Raw genomic sequence first — 19,234 nt, forward strand, 5'->3', positions numbered from 1 at the left:
AATGGACTACTGCTCAGCAGTAAAAAGGAAAAATCCTCTGATATGCACAGCACTATGGAAAAATCTCCAATGCACTATGCGTTATGAAAGAAGCCAGACTCAAAATGATACATACCGTATAACTCTCTTTCTATGACAAGCTTCAGGGAGAGAAAACAGTGGTTGCCTGGGCCAGGGGTGGGAAGAAGGGTCACTGGAAATGGACAGGGGAGAATTTTTTGGATTAAAGGGACCATTCTGTATCATGATTGGGGTGGTGCCTACTCAACTGTATTTATCAAAATTCATAGAAGTGTACTCTAAAATGTGTGAATCTCACTGTATGTAAATCATACCTTAATCTAAAAAAATTAAAAATATATATTAATGGTAGAATCTGGATGGTGGGAATATGGGTATTCATCATACAATTCTTACAACCCTTTGGTATGTTTGAACGTGTCCCCAACCAGATGCTTGGCAAAAAACATCGAAAAGATGTTAGGTGGTTGATAAAAATAAATGTGCGCACGACCAAAACAAACTAATACACAATTAACTAAATTTTAAAAAGTGACTCATTTCACCCTTCAAGTCTTAAATAATAATAAATAATAAATATAGTAATTAAAGCATGGTCCACACCGCATTGATTTTGTAAGCCATTGATGGGCCAAGACCTTCAGTTAGGAGAACACTCGTTTAGACCTGGTTAAGGCACTTGAACTTTAACCTGAGAGAGCCTGGGGAGATTAAGGTCCCCAGATGTGGACTGAGCTGGGCCGACTCCCCACTCTAGGACCAGGACTACTTGGAGGTTCCTAGGGAGTAGCTGGGGTTCGTGCCCAGCTGAGAGGGTAATGGCTGTCTGGTGTCCCCAGGGAAGCTGGACCAGGGAAAGAATCCTGTGTCCTGCATCAGGGGGCCAGCGTCGGGATGACAGCAGAGGGCAGTGGGCATTCTGAAAGTTGTCACCTGTGTGGATGAAAATCAAAGCCTTCCTCAACCATCTGGACTGGATCAGACCTTAAATTTTCACATGACTCTGGACGGAAGAAGGCTCTCCAGTTATGACAGAGAGTAGCTTTCTCGCCAGCCTGTCACTGGGCACACAGGGTCAGGCTTAATTTAATTTATTAGTAAAATCATACTTCCTGCATTTAATAAGACAATTGCAGTCTGAGAAAAATTGATCCCTATTATATTTGATGTATATATTGGAGTTACATTTAATTTCAACTTTTGTAAAGGGGTTCATGAATAAGAAAATAGTCCGCTACTTGAAACCGCAAGTTTCGAAACCTCTCATTCAGACTAATTTTAAAGAGTTTCACCTACCCGTGGTCTTGGAAGCTCAGATAATAACCCAGTGTCCTCTTTACCAGCCCCATTTCCTGACCTCTGTGCCATTACCCAATGTTCAGAATACTCACAGTTTTAAGAGGGAGCAAGTCTTTCATACTTCTTTGCCTTTGCGTAGACCTTTTCCCTCTCTTGTCCCCCTGGTGAACTCCTATTCAGCCTTCAGGACCCTGCTTAAGCTGCACCTCATCTGTGGAGACTTACCTGGATTCTTTCTCCTTATGACAGTGTCAATGATTCCTTTTTCTGCATTTCTACCTATCTGTGCATGCGGCTGTAACATCAGGCTGGCTTTCTCTCTGGACGTACGAAATGCCATAGGAATTTGTTGTTCCAAATAAAACTAAGCCCGATGCCAAGCCCTCATGCTCCAGTGTATAACAGATGACTCTCAGTGGTTGCTGGAGTCTCTCCTGTTTCCAGGGTGACACGAGGGTAGAGGTGTCATACACAGGGCAAATGCTTATGGAGAGTCCTCTGGGTTCTGATCTGCAAAAGGCACCATTGAGTGGCTGTTGTCTGATTCTGCCTGCCCCCAGAAGGAGGGTAGTTGTCCTCACTGCTCCTTCCCAGCTTGGGCACCACCCCTTCTCACATCATGCAGTCCCACTGGGGTCCTGTCACCTCCCCGCACACGGCAAGGCAGCATGGCATTGTCACGCAACCCCCAAATGCCTCCACACCCTCCCCCAGGTTTGGGGAACTCTCCCCCTCCTGAGGCTCTCTGCTTCTTCCATCTACACCCCCCGCACCCCCCCACCCCCACCCCTCCGTCCACACACACGCCAGCACTTCTGTTCCCTTCCTCCCTGGGAGATTTCATTAGGAACAAATTGTGGTCTGGTTTGCCTTGGGAAGGGGGCGAGGGATGATGATGCCAGACAGTTTCTTGCCTACTCACGCCCTGTTACACATGGATTAGCACTTACCTCACCACATTACAGGGATTTATTTCTCCCGCCTGGACCTTCCTCTGAACTGTGAGTCTTTGGAAATCAAGTACTATCTCGAACTTGCTCTCCAAAAAGCCAAGAGTGGGCTCTCTGATTGTGATGATGGTGTTTTCTAACCTCTCTGAGCCTCAATTTCCCTGCCTATAAAATGGGGGCAGCAATAATACAATCTCGTGGTAGTGTGGTTGGGATGAACCAAAGTAATGCATGTTGATCCCTTTAAACAGTGCCTGACACGTACTAATGACTCAGTTGATATTAGCTGCTATGATTACTTTTTTTTCTCATTGTTGTTACTTGCAGTGGTTGTTTGGTTGCTTACCTGTCATTCCCAGCTCTCTTTTCTCCCACTACAGAAACTGAAAATGTAACGTACTCATCTCCCAGCCTTGCGTACCAGCTGGCCATGAACATGTGACCCAATCTTGAGCAACAGGACTAGAGCAGGAGTGTGCCAGAGGTTTCTGGGAAAGAGCTTCCCCTCTGATAAAGACAGGAAAATGGAAAGAGATGTTGGACATTTGACATGGAGAGAGGCAATGCTTGGAGCTGTGGCAGCCATCTTGTGACACGAGGGCAGAGCTCATTGGAAAAGTCAGCATGTGGAAGATGTCCGAGTGGAAAGATGGAAGAGTCAGGGGCCTTTATGACATTGTTGAGTTGCTGCCCCAACCCTGGAACCTCCTACCTTAGAACACTTTGGCAAATTAGATCTGAAATGTCCTTACTATGAAAGCCATGTTTAGTTGGTATGAGCAGCTGAAACTATTCATTGCATACATTATTACAGACATTTATGCTCTGTGACTATTGAAAGAAAGTGGCAATGCCAGGGTGGAAATCCTGGGCTTCTGGAGGCTCAGGTAAGTGGGTTTTTGATGAGCACCTTCTACTCTCCAGCCCCCACTCCCACCCAGGCTCCCATTAGCACGAGAGCTGGCTGCCAACTGAAGTTATAGATGGGTAATGCTTCTTGGCCCTGTAATATGTGTTGGCCTCATGGGTTGTTCTGCAGTGTGTTCGTAGGAAAGCCAGTAAACACACAGCAAATAAAAATACCAAAGAGAGGGGGAGAAGAATCACTCATAAGTGAATAATCCAAATTCCTCTGGCTTTGTTTTTGCTCAGTCTTATCACACAGTCTTGCTCGTTTAATCGGGGGCATCCCGTAATCTCAATTGGAACATCAGGTCCGTCGGCTGTCGGCAAAGAAACACTTCCCTGCTAACCTTTTCCAGTGGTCTTTCTAACGTAGGTGTGGTACGTTATTCATTCTGTTGTATCGAAGACTGTCTCTCTGTTGCTGAGAAAAGGAGGGGCAGGGGTTAGGCTTCTCTTGTTTCTGGTTAATTCTGTGGCTAGAAAAAATTTCGTGGGAAAGACAAATGCACAACCTATTTTTACCACAACAACTACCGGTCCCATGGTGGTGCAGGATGTTGCAAGGATAACTGGTGTGCACCTTGTTCAAGCTCACATGATACTTCTCGTTTTGGGTAGTCCTATGGTGGGTCAAAAACAAGCTAAAAAGAGAGGGGTGGTGGATGAGACATTGGAAGGTCATGGCTGGTCTTTTAAGGATATGTAGCCAAGAAATATTGTTTCTCTGCTTTCTCAAGCTCCCGTGTTCTCACATGTGCTCACATTTCTGTGCGTAGGGGGCAAAATCTTTTCCCTTCTTCGTTTCTCGGTTCTTCGGCCGGGCCTAATAATTAAATTGACATAAGACAGATGAACAGGAGAAAGGCAATCCTAATTTCATATGCATAGGGGCTTATACAAATCTAAGACTCCAAGAAGTGACCAAAGCAGGCAGCTTTTTATACTTTTTAGACAAAGACATGATACATTTGTGAAGAAATAATGACACAAAGCACTTTGGGCTCAGAGGTAAGCAAATTAATGAGGAGGTAACGAGGGTTGTTTCTATAGCTTTCTCCGCCCTGAGTTCCCCATCTCTGGCGATAAGGAAGCCTCTCCCTTCTAGGTGCAGGGAGGGAGCTCTCCCCATGGGGGGATGGGGGAGGGACAGGGGGACAGGGGAGGGTCCGAGTGTCCTTCTGGCACTGGCTATTTCTTAAATAACTTGAATTCAAAATAATCAGTATGCCAAAGTGGCATATTTTGTGCCGGCCTGCCCTGAACCCCATCACAAGTATATGACTGTATTTCCTCTGCACTCTACCTGCACCGTCTATGGTCAGCGATGAGGTTTCATGAAACACAAAGCCCCTCTTTTTCAGGCTTTCTTTTGGTCCTCCTCCACCTCTGCATCCACTCATTGCTCTCCCAGGGTTCAATTCCAATCCTCTAAATCTCTAAACACCTTCCCCTCTTCCTTCTCATCCTCCTTTAGATGGAAGCATTCGCCACACCCTCATCTTGTTCCTCTACTGTTCTCTTCTTGTTTGGCTCATTTCTAACTGTGCTTTCCCTTCATCAGATACATGCCCATTATCAAAGCTTCAGCAGGGGCACCTGGGTGGCTCAGTTGGTTAAGCGACTGCCTTCGGCTCAGGTCATGATCCTGGAGTCCCTGGATCGAGTCCCACATCGGGCTCCCTGCTCGGCGGGGAGTCTGTTTCTCCCTCTGACCCTCCCCCCTCTCATGTGCTTTCTCTCTCTCATTCTCTCTCTCTCAAATAAATAAATAAAATCTTTAAAAAAAAAAAAAAAAGCTTCAGCAATGCAGAAGTATACAATGTTAATGAACATTTTCCCTGGACCTCCCGCCTCCCCTCTGCGCATCCCTCTTCCCAGAAGGAGCCTCTGTGAGTATATGTATGTATATTCTTTTGGACCTTGCAGAAGAAGAGACATAATTTCATAGCACGGTTTTGACTACAGTAGTCCTCCCCTTATCCAAGGCAGGGTCTGTTCTAAGACACCCAGTGGACACCTGAAACTACAGGTAGTATGGAACCTTATATATACCACGTTTTTTTCCAATACATACATACCTGTGATAAAGTTTAATTTATAAATTAGGCACAGCAAAAGGTTAATAGCATAACTACTAATAAAATAGAACAACTGTAACAATGTACTGTAATAAAAGTTATATGAATGTGGTCTCTCTCTCTCAAAATATCTCATTATCATATACTTATTATCCTATCCTTCTTCTTGTGAGGACGTGAGATGATAAAATCTCTACGTGATGAGACCAAGTGAGGGGAATGACTAAGCACTGTGATGCAGCACGAGGTGACTATCGACTTCTGATGATACCCGGAAGATTGTCTGCTTCTGGACCGGGTCTGACTGAGAGTAACCAAAACTGCAGATAAGGGGTCACCACTCTCCAGCTTTAGGCTGATAACCCCCAATCTCTCCATCTGACCTTGTCCATCCTCCCATGTCCTAGTGCTTCAGGGCCCACACTTTGTGGGCATTTGCCCCAAGCAACCTCTCAGATCCCTCAAACTCCAAATGCTTAAGAACTAAGTCATCTTTCTCCAACCTCACTTCTTCTCTGTGTTCTCAGCCCGGGTTAATGGCCTCACCATCCAATTAAGCAAGCTGGAAACCACGTCCTCATCTTTGACTTCCCTCTTTCTGTCTCTCTGTCTCTGTCTTTCTCCTTCCCCTTCTCTCTCATGAAAGATAAGACTGAGCTGCCATAATCAGTCCACTCCACTTGTGTATCCATGTTCACATCCGGCCTGTTTTCCTCTTCCTGTTGCCTCCACCCTGGTCCAGGCCCTAACTCCCTCTTGCATGACCTAAAGCGACATCCTTCCCTGCTTTGCGTTGCTGGTGGCTACTTCTGTATTTCGCACCCCCCCCCCCCCCCCCGCCCCGGTACCACTGTACTCCTTCTTCCCTCCCACTTCACTCAGCCTGCAATGGCCTGCACCTAGAGAGTGTATTGTGAGCAATCCCATTTTCCCGGAACAGATTCTCGCTTTCCCAGACTCGTTTGCAGCAAGGGGTGGCAATGTGATCCCATCCTGGCCAATAAGAAAAAAGGGGCAAATCTGGAAAGAGGCGCATGAAGAGAAAGACCTCTGTGCCCGTCCCCAGCTGCCATCATTTTCATTTAGGTTTTAGAAGTTCAAGCTCTCTGGGCTGGCATAAACTCTTTAGACTCCACGATCCAGCCCCCAACTTCTCTTTCCTCCAACACTACCCACATCCCACTGCGTACCTCATGCTGGAGCTTGGGGGTGGGACGCCTAAGCACAGGGACATCCTCCTTGGCAGCTGATCTCCAGAGATGGCCCCAAGGCCGCCCTGTCTCCCAGCAGTCACGATCTTGTGCAGCCCCCTCCCCTGAATCTATGCTGGTCCCATGAAATAGCTTAACTCCTAGATCCTAGCAGAGGATCTGATGCTCTGTCAGCTTGCACCAAGACAAACCAGCAGGTTCCACCTTTGTGCCCTCAGTTGCCCTAAGAAGCAATCCACCTGTGCCAAGACCATCATGCTATGAGGCAGTGTCAGCTAACCACAGGGGAGGTCACGCGGGGGAGAGCTGAGAATCTCAACCAACACAGAAGACCACGGCCCCAAGTTCGTGATGGAGGTTGAACCATTCCAACCAGTCCCCACCCACTTGTGTCCACGTGGAGCAAAGACAAGCCAGGTCAGTTGTGGTGAACCAGTAACTGAAAATCACTGTTTCTGATCACACTCAACTCCTTTTCTCTTTCTTGCAGATGACTGCCACTCTTCTGCATCCATACTTTGCTTATATTGCCCTCGGCCTGGGTTCTCATTCCTCCTCATCAAACGTACCCCCTCCTTCAAGGCTCATCTTGAATGCCACCTTTCCTATTAAACTATTACATCAAGCCTGCGTAGTTGGGTAGGTTGGCCCGCCTGCATTCAGCTCCCTTTCTGTCCTAACAGCTCACCAATTTTGTTTGGACGCACGATCCCCCCTTTTTGTTGGAACCGTCAATCAACTTGTCCACTTACCTCTGTCCTGGGTGGAACATAAAGCCCAACTGGACCAATCAGCTGCTCCCTTCCTCCAGGGCAAATCCTGAGATGGGAGACAGAAAGATCTGCAAATGGGTGATGGCCCGATTGCATCTCCTGCTGGCTGGGCCTCCCAAGATGCTCAGATCCCTGTTCAGTGCAAGAGGTGATGCTTCAGCTTTTCCTGGGAGTATGAACCTCCCTGTACCAGAGAGAATGAGCTCACCAGTAATTCCATTTGTCCCCTTAAGTTTCCCAGCTCCCTGCAGTGAGGGCAGACCATGTGACTAGTTCTGACTGATGACAATAGATAGAAATGACACATGTCACTTTCAAGCCGAGGCAGTAAAAAGCCCCTGTGCCAAACTCCAGGCTCTAGAGACCCCTGCCTGGTCCCTGAAGCTTCATGTTTAAGTGATGTGGCTGCAAGGTTGGGGAGCCTCTGTTTGTCTGAGTCCCCGGGTGAGTGCAAAGCAGAGCCTCTGCTGACCCACACAGGATGTGTGGCATGCCCTGGAAGTAACACGTGGGGGATGTTTGTTACAGCACCATGACCTTGACTACCCCAAATAATAAACATATGCCCAGTATCCTTCCAATAAACCTTTTTTTTTCTTTTTTTTTTTTTTGCTTAAGTTATCCAGAGTCAGTTTCTGGCACCTAAAATAGCTTAACTGGTAAATTCAGAGACCACTTAGCAGTTTCTTCATTAACTACACTTACTAACATGTTATCTATCTTATTTTTTTTATCAGCTATTTTTTAAATCAACCTGACTATAGGGCCTAAGACTCATCTTTGCATCTACTGTACTGCTGTATACCTTCTAAGGCTCTTGATCATTCATTAGGAGGAAGGCAAAAAATTAAATGAAAATGAAAAATTTGGTGAGTCAACTAGGTGCTTTCTTTTTAACCTTGGTTTCCAAAACCATTTACAGGTGAGGTTTTTTTGGGGTTTTAGTTTTCTTTCTTTCTTTTTTTTTTTCCATGCAAAAAAAGGTGCTTTTATTAAAGCTCGGGGACAGGTCCCATGGGCAGAAAAAGCCGCACCGGGATTGTGAGGAGTAAGTGATTATAGACATTTTAGCTAGTGGGGATACAAATGAGTTTTAATTAAGAGATTTGAAAATATGATGACACTTCTATTTTATGATGATAGTGCTATAAATATATATCACAATATCTCTATTTATTGTATATAGCATACTACATATCATTATATCATATATGTCATATAAATCTCTATCATTTTTATATATCTCTATATATCAGAGTTCATATATATTTCTCATATTACCACTGGTTGTCATAACATCAAGAAAACTTTATTAAATGCCAAATAATAAAAATACTTTTGAAACATCACAACAACAATAATATTCACTGAGCTCTTACTTCATGACAGACCCTTGATTGATATAGGGTTGTTAGTTTTGTGTCCCTATCTCACCTACCCCCAATCCTGATGCGTAATATCATATTGTAGACAAGGGGAGAAGCAGCAATCTGGAACTATTTGTTGTTCCTAAAGGAATTCATAATTTTCAAATCAGAAAAAAAAAAAAGCAGGGAGCCTGTGTGGCTCAGTGGGTTAAGCGTCTGACTCATGATCTCAGCTCATGTCTTGATCTTGGCGTGGTGGGTTTGAGCCCTGCGTTGAACTCCACGCTGGGCATGGGAGCCTACTTAAAAAAATTTATAAAATTAAAAAATTAAAAATGTCCCGGGAAGCTGCTGAACCCATGGAGAACCACGGAGAAGAGGGTATTCTCTGCTTTTGTCCATTTTAAAAGAAATGCATGTGCAGCAAAAACAATTTACAACCTGCTCCCAATGAATCACAGAGAGAGAGAGAGAGAAAAAATGTTTTCGTTGGAGTAAGCTTTAAGAGCATGGGAAGTGGGAGAGGTGAATAAATAAGTGTGTTTGAAATCAGTGTTTCTCAAACTTTCACATGCATGTCATTCACCTGCAGATCTTGCTGAAATGCAGATTCTGCTCCAGTAGGTTGGGGCGGCGCCTCAGACTCATCTTACTAGAGGTCTCTCAAACTCCTGGGGGATGCGATGCTTCTAGTTCACCAACCACACTTGGAGGAGCAAGTGTGGGATGCCCCTGTGTGATGTGAACAGGTCACTGAAGTTTCTAGAGCTCTTAAAAGGTCTATGTGGGATGACAAGAGATTTGGGGTTTTGATCAGCTTGCCGTGAATTCAACCTTTGATTCACTTTCTTTGTCAGTCCATTAGGAGATCACTATGACCTTGCATCCTGTCTGGAAACCTCCCCTGGCAGCTTCTCTATCTCTTTAGAAAATCGCTGAGAACAAAACAGGGTCCCAAGAAGGAAAAACAAATTCTACATACTAAAACTTGTGCACTTTACTGATATTTATCTTTATTTATTTATTTATGGCCACTGTTTTTAACAACACTGGGCATTTGTTTGCTTAGGCTAAGGGGCATTATAAGAAGTGAGTAGGGCTGCTGGTGGCTTGACAGAGGGAAGGAAGTGGAAAAGCATGAGCTTTTTTTTTTTTTTTTTTTAAGATTTCATTTATTTATTTGAGAGAGAGAGAGAGCAGGGGGAGGAGCAGAGAGAGGACAAGCAGACTCCGCGCTGAGCAGGGAGCCCAATGCGGGGCTCAATCCCAGGACCTTGAAATCATGACCTGAGCCAAAGACAGACGCCTAACCGACTGAGCCACCCAGGTGCCCAAGCATGAGCTTTTCATTTTTACAATTAACACCCGCATTAGTCGGAGTACTTTGTGTAAAGGCATAAAAGCATAGTAATTGTCCTCAAAGATGTCCCTGTACTCATCACAAAAAGTCATTGTTTGCTCACGGTGGCAGATAAGTGTGTATTTTAGAACTATTGGTACAGAAAATAGAAAAAGGTTTTAAAATGCTCATGGTCAAAGGGATAATCTAGTTATACGGAACATTCACTCACATAAAACAATCTCAGACACTGGATATATGTGACTTTAACGATCTCCTAACTTTACATAGTATAATTTTATTATACCAAAAATCTTTATGATCACAGACTGCATTTAGGATTATGAAATAAAAAAATGCTTTTGGAGAAATTTGAAAAATATAAGAAAGCGACAAGAAAAAATTTACCTATAATCCCCCCAATCAGGGATAGTCACTGATAATATTTTCGTACATGTATTCTTCTAGTTTTCTCTCTCTCTTAAAATACTCTGCATTATGGCTTTTTTTCCTGACCTCAACTATGTTTTGAAAACATGATTTTTAGGCTACATAATATTCTGCAGCATTTTTATTTATTCTGATCATTCCTCTCTTTAGCTCCTCTGAGACATTCAAGTTGTTGCCATTTTTCCCTGATAAAATTAAGGCTCTGATGTACTTTTTTTTTTTTTTTTGTCCATTAACCTTTGTGTGTATTTCTAATTATTTCCCCAGATGGATTCCCAGAAGTGGAATTACAAGGTCAAAGAACATGATATGTGTTCACTCTGGATGAGCACAGCCAAATTGCCCTTTAGAAAGATTAAACAGTCTACACCGCCTCTGGCAGTGGGCATATTTCTCAATCCGTGTCTGGGTCTTCCTGGACTTTAAGCAGGAATCGTTTTTAAAATTGACCTTTGGGGCCTCCAAGATGAAGGATGAGTGGAGCGGAATCACTTTCCCTTTCTACCCCGCTGGCTCATACTCATCACCTCCATGGGATCCAACCTAAAATGTAATGAATCCAAAAGGTATGTGAGTATATAGATGAGAAAGAGGACCATCGTGGAAAAGTGGAAAGGGTGTGACCTGGGCTCTGGTGAAACCTGATCTCGCCTCTCGCCCTTTCCATTGATGGCCGGGTACTTCTAGAAAAACCAAAAACATGTTCTTCATTCCTTTTCATATGTTCACTCTTCCTATTAGAAATTGTTTTTAAATACAGAACAGTGAAAGTGAACAGTGACAGCCATCCACTTTCCCAGCGCTCAGCATTAGCCACTGTTAGCATTTAGGCATATTTGCCTGTATTGGAAAATTAGACAAACACTGTGTTAATATATAATTTTGTTATTTTGTTTTAAAATTTGAACATTGCAGATAAGCCTCAAGACTTCTTTATCCCCATCCCACCCCCTTTTCCCTTTCCTAGAGGTCTCCTAGTGTCAGTTTTGTGATAGTGTTTCCAATCCTTAATAAGAAGATACTTTTATATGCATAGATTCATCTACTGGAAATATACAATATTGCCGTTTTGCATTTCGCCAATTTTACACACAGAGTAACCGGAAGATGAATCATCTTTGCCTCTTGTTTTTTTTCCCCACTTCACTCTATGCTTTTAAGACTCATCCATATAGATACCTGTAAGTGAATTCATCCCTCTTAATGCTACATGATCATCCATCCCTCATGAACGTTTTGCTTTTTCATTTCCTTGTTAATAGATAGTTAGGATGTTCTCATTGTTTCTTCTGTTGGCAACACTGTTGAGCAAACCTCTTAAGAGCTCAAGGGAGATTTTCTCCAGTTAAAGTCCTAGAAGTGGAGTTGCCAGATGAGCTTTTTCAATTTCCATGACACCAAATTGCTCTCCAGAGCAGCTGTAATATTTACAACTCCACCAGATATGCACGGCGACGCACTGTCTTTTTTATGGGGGAAAATTGGCATCTTTTTGTTGTTTGTATTTCCAACTAATAGTAAGGTTGGGCATCTTTCCACACTTTTTTTTAGCCATTTGAATTTCCTCTTCTGGAAGAGACATTGGAAGAGATGTCTGGAAGAGACATCTATTTTTTTTAACTTTTTTTTTTTAAATTGGAGTATTGTTGACACACAATGTTACATTAGTTTCAGGTGTAGAACATTGTGATTTGACATCTCTGTATGTTACCTTGTGCTCACAAGTGTGGCTACCATTGGTCACTATGCAGCGTTCTTTATATTCTCTATACTGTGCCTTTTATTCCCGTGACTTATTCATTCCATAACTGGAAGCCTGTGTCTCCCACTTCCCTTCACATATTTTGCCCGTCCCCTTTTCCTCCGGCAACCATCAGTTTGTTCTCTATATTTATAGGTCTGATTCTGCTTTTCGTTTTGTTCATTTATTCATTTGTTTTGTTTTTTTAGACTCCACATATGAGTGAGATCATACGGTATTTGTCTTTCTCAGTCAGACTTATTTCACTTAGCATAATAGTCTCTAGGTCTATCCACGTTGTTGCAAATGGCAAGAGCTCATCTTTTTTTATGGCTGCATAATATTCATATTCATATATACATATACATTATGGCTTCTTTATCCATTTGTCTATTGATAAATGTTTAGATTGCTTCCATATCTTGGCTATTGCAAATAATATTGCAATAAACATAGGGATGCATATATCTTTTTGAATTAGTGCTTTTGTTTTCTTTGGGTAAATACCCAGTAATGGAATTATTGGATCATATGCTATTTCTATTTTTAATTTTTTTGAGGAATCTCCACACTGTTTTCCATAGTGGTTGCACCAGTTTGCATTCCCACCAACAGTGCACAAGGGTTCCTTTTTCTCCACATCCTCGCCAACACTTGTTATTTCTTGTCTTTAATTTTAGCCATACTGACAGGTGTAAGGTGATACCTAGTGGTTTTGATTTGCATCTCCCTGATTAGTATCCAAAATATATGACAAACTTATACAATTCAACACCAAACAAGACAAATAATCCAAAATCCAATTAAAAAGGGGCAGAGGACCTGAATAGACATTTTTCTAAAGAAGACTTCCAGATGGCCAACAGATACATGAAAAGATGCTCAACATCACTCATCATAAAGAGACTGTCTTTTGAGATACTAAGAGACTCAATTTTTGCATCCATGGTTATAATATACGTGGACCTGGCATTTTCTTTAATTCTGCTGTTCTTGTTTTGGTATCAAGATTAGACTAGCCTCACAGAATGTTTGGATAGATTTCTCCATCTTGTCCATATTCTGGTGCAGTTTGCATAATATAGTTTGTTTGGTTTTTTGTTTTTTGTTTTTTGCATTTGTGTGTATGTGTATCACTCTAGTAAAACTATCTCAGCCTGGGCATTTTATGAGTTGGAACAGATCCATTGCCTTTTCAAGTTCAATGATGATTATTGGTCTACTTCTCTTCTAGGGCAAAGTTTTGTAATTTGTATTTTTGTCAAAGATTGCCTCTTTTATCTAGATTTTCAAATGTGTTGGCATAAAGTTGTTCATAGTATACTCATGCTTTCTAAATTTTTACACTCTCTTTAGCCATTTATAATATTGCTTCGATAACTCTTACAAGAAGCTTGTCTGTTGTATTAGTCTTTAATAGAACACCAGTTTCTGGTTTCCACAATCAATTTAATTTTCTTTTTTGTTTTATTCACATCTACCTTTTGCTTTATTATTTCCTTCTTTCTGTTTTCTCTGGGTTATTTAGTTATTTATCTACCTCTTACATTGAACACTTAAATTTTTTTCTTGTTTTGTATTAAGTACACTTAAGGCTATAAATCCCTCTCTAATTATTGTTTTTAGTTGGATCCCACATGTTTCATTATATTTGGGGTTTTTTTGGTCATTCATTTCTAAATATTTTGTAATTTCCATACTGGTTTTCTTTTTAACATGTATGTATTTTTCAGTTTCCAAATGTATGTTCTTTTTCTCTTAAAAATGTTATAAAATCTTTCAACATACACTCAGGTATAAAAACTAATATAAATGAACTCCCGGCTTAAGAAATAAAATTCAAATGTATGCTCACCATGTTTAATTTAATTTTTTCATAAGTAATAGTAGTACATGATAAAAAATAGATCATCCTGTCTTCAGGACCCTCTCCTCAGAAGCATTTTCAGTTACTAGTTTAAGGTCTAGAAGTGGTTTGGGTTTCTTTCTGGTTGTGTTTTTGTTGATTCTTCATTTTACTTCACTGTGGTTCGTGAATGTGGTCTACAGATTCTTTGGAATTTATTGAGACTTCCTTTGTGGCCGGTACACAGTCAATTTCTGTAAATGTTCCAAGTATGTTTGAAAAGAACAGGTGTGTTGATGTTCTTTTTCTAAAATACAAACCTGATCTCATCACTTCCTCCCCAATAGCTTCTATGGTCTTCAGGTAAAAAGACTGACCCCCTTAGCCTATGATTTGGCCCCCAAGCTTCCTCTCTAGCCAGGGTCTCAGCCACCTGCCTTAGGGACAGTGAATTTATGTCCATGGAGCTTCTGTACCTTTCACGGTCAACTTTCGGAAGAATATTTGAACTGGCAGCAGAGTCGTCCTGCAGCAAACCGCTCAATGTCTGGCACACTGAAGGTCCTCATAAATACTCACTAAGCCAGCTAGAGAGTGGGCTGTCTTCTGAGGGTGGAGGCATGCCGAGGCAGGACAGTCACCTGGTAATCCACCTCACTGGGACCTCTGGTTGCTGTCCCCCTCCGTGCTAACTTCTCAGCACTCTCCCTTCCTCCTATGTCTACCTGCCCATACTGCAGTGGATGACTTCAAAGACCCTCCCACCAACACTCTCCAGTTGCTTTGACTTCTAGGGTCAGCTGCATTTGTTTAGCTAAGACCCACCCCAGTATGAGTCCACACAGAGCTTCTGCTCTGAGGCCCCTGGTATGGGGATGGGAGATTGCCTGGGGATCAGGAGTGACTATCCTCTCTGCACATTTATGGTTTCAACCTTAGCTGGAACCTCACTTTTGCATTCCCTTTGGCATCTGTTCCAAACCTTTGATTCTCCTCAAATCCCCAAGCATCTCCCAGCTTCTTTGCTTAGCAGAAGCAGAGTTTGCTACTTTATGGAGAAAGCAGAAAACATCAGAGGTGAACCTTTATCCATCCATTTCTACCTCTTTTCCTCCTGTTTCAGAAATGTCTTTCTTCCTTTCTAGGGTAAGAGTAATCCTGTCTCTGTATGCCCTTGACCCCATTCTCTCCTGTCTTTATTGATTATTCCCTCTGCTCCTGTCTTCATGTCTCCCCTTCCCAAAACACCCTTCCTAGAAGTAGTCAGCATCCCCTCTCCATTCCCTCAGCTTCCATGCATTCACTTCTCTTGGAGGCAGATGTAGCTTCCTCCTCTCTATGGGCTCTTAATGGCCATCACATTCTAAATCAGTGCTTGTTTTTCTTGACCTCTCCAGAGCACTGACAATTCAGACCACACCCTACCACCCAATAGTCTCTCCCACCTCTTTGACTCTGGTACCACTTGGTCTTGAATCTCTCTCTTTCTACCTCCTTTCTTGGCCGTTTGATCATGAAATGTCAGTGTTCCCAGTGTTTTCCATTCATGGGCCCCTGTTTTTATTTCTCTACACCCCCGGAAAGCACACATGTCATCACAAAGCAGCATAGTCTCTACCAAGCTTTAAACAGGGGCTGCCATAGGGGAATGCTGGCCTATTATGGCCAGACTGCCCCATATTTCAAGAGCTGCAGATACCCTAGGGTTTTATGTGAAATGCCTCAGCTTTAAATATTGATAATGAATTCAAAATTTTACAAAACTATGCAGGACAAACAAAACATAGATGGTCTCCTTAGAGCTGTTCTTCTCTTTGACTGCCCCCAAGGCATTTTATAAAGTACTTTATTAGTAAAGATAACTCACACTTATTGAGGCCTTACTATGTGCCAGATACTCTAAGAGCTTTGCATGTATTAGCTCATTTGATCTCACAGCAATCCTATCAACAATGTGCTAGTATTATCCCTGCCTTATGGATGAGCAAACTGAGGTGGAGAGCTTCAGTATTTTGTCCTGGGTCTCAGACATACTGAGTTTAAGAACCAGCATTCAAATCCAGACGGTCCAGCTCCCAAGCTCAAGCTCTTAACTACCACACGCTACTGCATTTTTCACTCAGCCCACCGGGAAACTGATGTCCAGAGAGGTTGAGAAGTTGTCCAAGATCACAGGAATGTAACCGGGCAAGTAGGGATTTGAAGTTATCATCACAGAGATATAGATACTTGCACTTTCTGCTGTACTAGAATTAGCTACCTGTTTCCCTGCTAGACTGCATCCCCAGCTCCCAGATCAGGCACTGGGATGCAAGCGTTTGTCAAATGACGTCCTCCAACAGTCCATTCACTTCTATTAATAACTTCATTTGCTTCTCCTAACAACCCCTAGGTAAGACAGTAGCTGACATTTAATCAGCACTTCCAAGTGTGCGTTTTTTCTTTTAAACCTCATAACCACACTATTCCATGAGGACTATTATCATTCCCATGTAACAGAAGAGGAAACTGAGGCTCAGCGCAGCTCAATGACTCACCCAAGATCTGGCAACTAGTAAGTGGCAGAGCCAGGATTCTCCTCGAGCTATATGACAACAAGAGTCCTCATCGCTGACCCCGAGGCCACAGTGTCGGTTGTACAGATGGGGAAACTGAGGCCCGGGACAGGGCACTGGCTTGTGTCCGCGGAGCCGCGGCTACTGGGGGGAGGGTCCCGCTGCATGCCTGCCCTTCCACCCCTTTGGTCGCGGGGTGCCACTGCGGTGGACGACGACAAGCCGCAGCCCCGCCCCGTAAGCTACGCAAAGCGGCAGAAGTGCGTAACTCCCCACCTACCCCACGGGCTCCGGCAACTGAGGGGGACCGGAGGGCAGGAAGTGCGTCACCCGGCGGGAGGGACTAATGGGCGACATCCACCAATGGGAGCGCCGAGCTCGCGTTCGCCCCGCCCCGAAGGGGGAGCCGTGCCCGCCTTTCTGCCTTGGGCGCCGGCAGTCGGGGCTGCGCCTGGGTACCGCGGTGGGTAATCTGGGCGCCGGGCCGCGAGGCTACCGGGGATGGAAGAGGGCCGTGCAGAGAGGCGACGGAGGACGGAAGGTGGGGGTCAGGCCCCGGGGTCGGCCCGTGTCTGTGCCGGAGTGTGGCGCTGGGGGCCGGGGGCTTGGGGCTCCTCATTTCCTGATGAGGAAACAGGCCCAGAGAGGGGCAGGAAGGCCAGTAGGCTGGAACCTAGTGCCCCCGACACACAGACGTTGTTAAATCGTAGTAAGAGGTGCAAAAGTCGGTTTGATCCTAATATTAGGTGACAAAAGCAAAATACAGAATTCTCCCTGAACCGAATACGGAAAATAAGGCCTTCGCGGACCTCCTCTCGGTTACTCGCCGCGCTCTGTGCTTGTCCTGTCTTGTTACAGGAATCCTTACTTTATACAAGTCCACAGCCTCGTATTTTAAAGCCCCGAGGCGAGGCGTGCTCAGAATCCCCAATTTTTCGGATTTTCGAAAGGAATATGATGCATATATTCGATGTTATGTCATACCTTCACTGGGGTCTGGGGCAGCTTCTTGTAATCAAATACATGAATATTTTCACAGCTAAATATGTGCATATTTACACCAAAGGAGCTAAAGAACGGCCGGAAATAGCCTCATCTCAGGTCAGATCAGGTTTTCAAGCTTAAAAGATTGGGTTTTCAGACCTTTTTTTAGATTTGAGAATTGTAGGTAAGGGATCCCTGCAGGCAAGGGATCGTGATTGAATTGTTGCCTCCTGTATCTCGCTTACCTGGGCAGGGGGTGCTACAGTTCCTGAACCCTGCTTTTGTTTTGCCACCCCAGTGTCCATCACTGATTCTGTGCATCACCTTGTGCCTTCCGTCTCTGTTTCCTCATCTGTAAAATGGGGTCAGTAATGCTTCCGTCCTCAGGTGAGGATGGATTGAGACCACAGGAAAGCACTCAACTTATGCCTCGCACGTGGCTCAAATGGTGACGGTTGAGATCTGCTTATTGCACAGACGTTTCCATTTTTTAATTATTTGGGTAGGCAGTTAACCATGGTTAACCTCTGCTACCCAGTCCCTCTTCAGACAGCTGCCTTCTGTGTATAAACAGGCCTATCTGTATCTATTTTCTTCTCCTTTCCCCCAAATTATAGCCTTCTATGCTGTTCTATAGTTGGTCCTTCTTACTAACATTTATTTTGGCTGTTACGTAACATATTTACATTATTTCCTCTTTTTCTAATCAAGGTAGGTACCATTTCTATAAAAATGTTTGCAATGTAAGTTTGAAGGATAAAAATAAAGCACCCATATACTCACCATCAAGTTAAGAAATAGAACATTATCATATCCTGAAAGCCCCCGCTAAATCCTTTCTTCCCCTCACCAAAGATGACCACTGCCCTGAGTATTGTGTTCCTCGTTCCCTTATTTTTCTTTGTGGTTTTTACTGTGTATCTGTAACGACTGTCATGTACGGTTTCGCTTGGTTTTGAATTTTATATAGGATCCTCATATATATATTTATGTGCCTTTATTTTTGCATAAAATTACATATATGAGATGCATCCATGGTGATGTGAGTAGCTCTACATCACCTTCATTGCTTCCTTGCTCTTTTAAATTCCACGGTTTGATTATAAATGCTTTACTCAGGCATTCCTCAACTGATTGTCATGGATACTTGCCAGATTTTTGCTACCACGTGGTGCGTTTATACACATACTTTCTGGGACAGATGTAGAAAAGTTTCTCTAAATTGTATACTGAATAGTGGATTTCTGGGGATACCCAAATTTGCCGGTAATATCGAACTGTCTGAGGTGCTTCCTAAGAGTTTACACTCCACCAGCAGTGGATGAGTTTTAGCCTAGGCCATTCTTCAGAACTTTTGCCTATCTGGTGATGAATAAGACATTGGTCGCTGTGGTGTGAATACTCATTTGCCTGATGACATCAAGACTGAGCAGCTTTTAATATATTAATCATTTGTGCATCCTCTTTGAAAATTTCTGTTGCTTATTTTTCTCTCACAGTTGTCTTCCCCTTACTGATTTGTAGGACTTCATCACATATTCTGAGTATGAATCTTCCGTGGCTTCAGTGTGTTTCAGATGCTTTCCAGTTTGTAGCTTGTCTCCTCTGTCTCTCTCTCCCACTCTCAAGTATTTTGGGTGAACAGAGGTTCTTTTTTTTTTTTTTTTTTTTTAAAGATTTTTTATTTATTTATCTGAGAGAGAGAATGGGAGAC

At 43.3% G+C, this 19,234-nt stretch overlaps 1 protein-coding gene and 1 long non-coding RNA gene across 3 annotated transcripts in view; one reads left to right on the forward strand and one right to left on the reverse strand.

The window, feature by feature from the left end:
• Positions 1-2,185: 2,185 nt before the first annotated feature.
• On the reverse strand, positions 2,186-16,755 carry LOC116648831. Its single transcript, XR_004302571.1, has 3 exons — positions 16,519-16,755; positions 7,218-7,370; positions 2,186-3,999 (listed from the first exon to the last, which is right to left on the reverse strand). It is a non-coding gene; the product is annotated as an uncharacterized LOC116648831 (long non-coding RNA).
• Positions 16,756-16,933: 178 nt separating this feature from the next.
• The window catches only part of NSMCE1 (NSE1 homolog, SMC5-SMC6 complex component), a 29,039-nt gene continuing 26,738 nt past the window's right edge, over positions 16,934-19,234 (forward strand). For both annotated transcript variants that reach the window (XM_032430846.1, XM_032430847.1), the window contains exon 1: positions 16,934-17,077. In XM_032430846.1, the coding sequence (XP_032286737.1) occupies positions 17,038-17,077 (40 nt within the window). In that variant the 5' untranslated portion in view covers positions 16,934-17,037. The remainder of the gene's footprint in view (positions 17,078-19,234) is intronic.

This window comes from Phoca vitulina, unplaced genomic scaffold, assembly GCF_004348235.1.
Source record: "Phoca vitulina isolate PV1807 unplaced genomic scaffold, GSC_HSeal_1.0 scaffold45, whole genome shotgun sequence".
NCBI classification, from domain to species: Eukaryota; Metazoa; Chordata; class Mammalia; order Carnivora; family Phocidae; genus Phoca; species Phoca vitulina.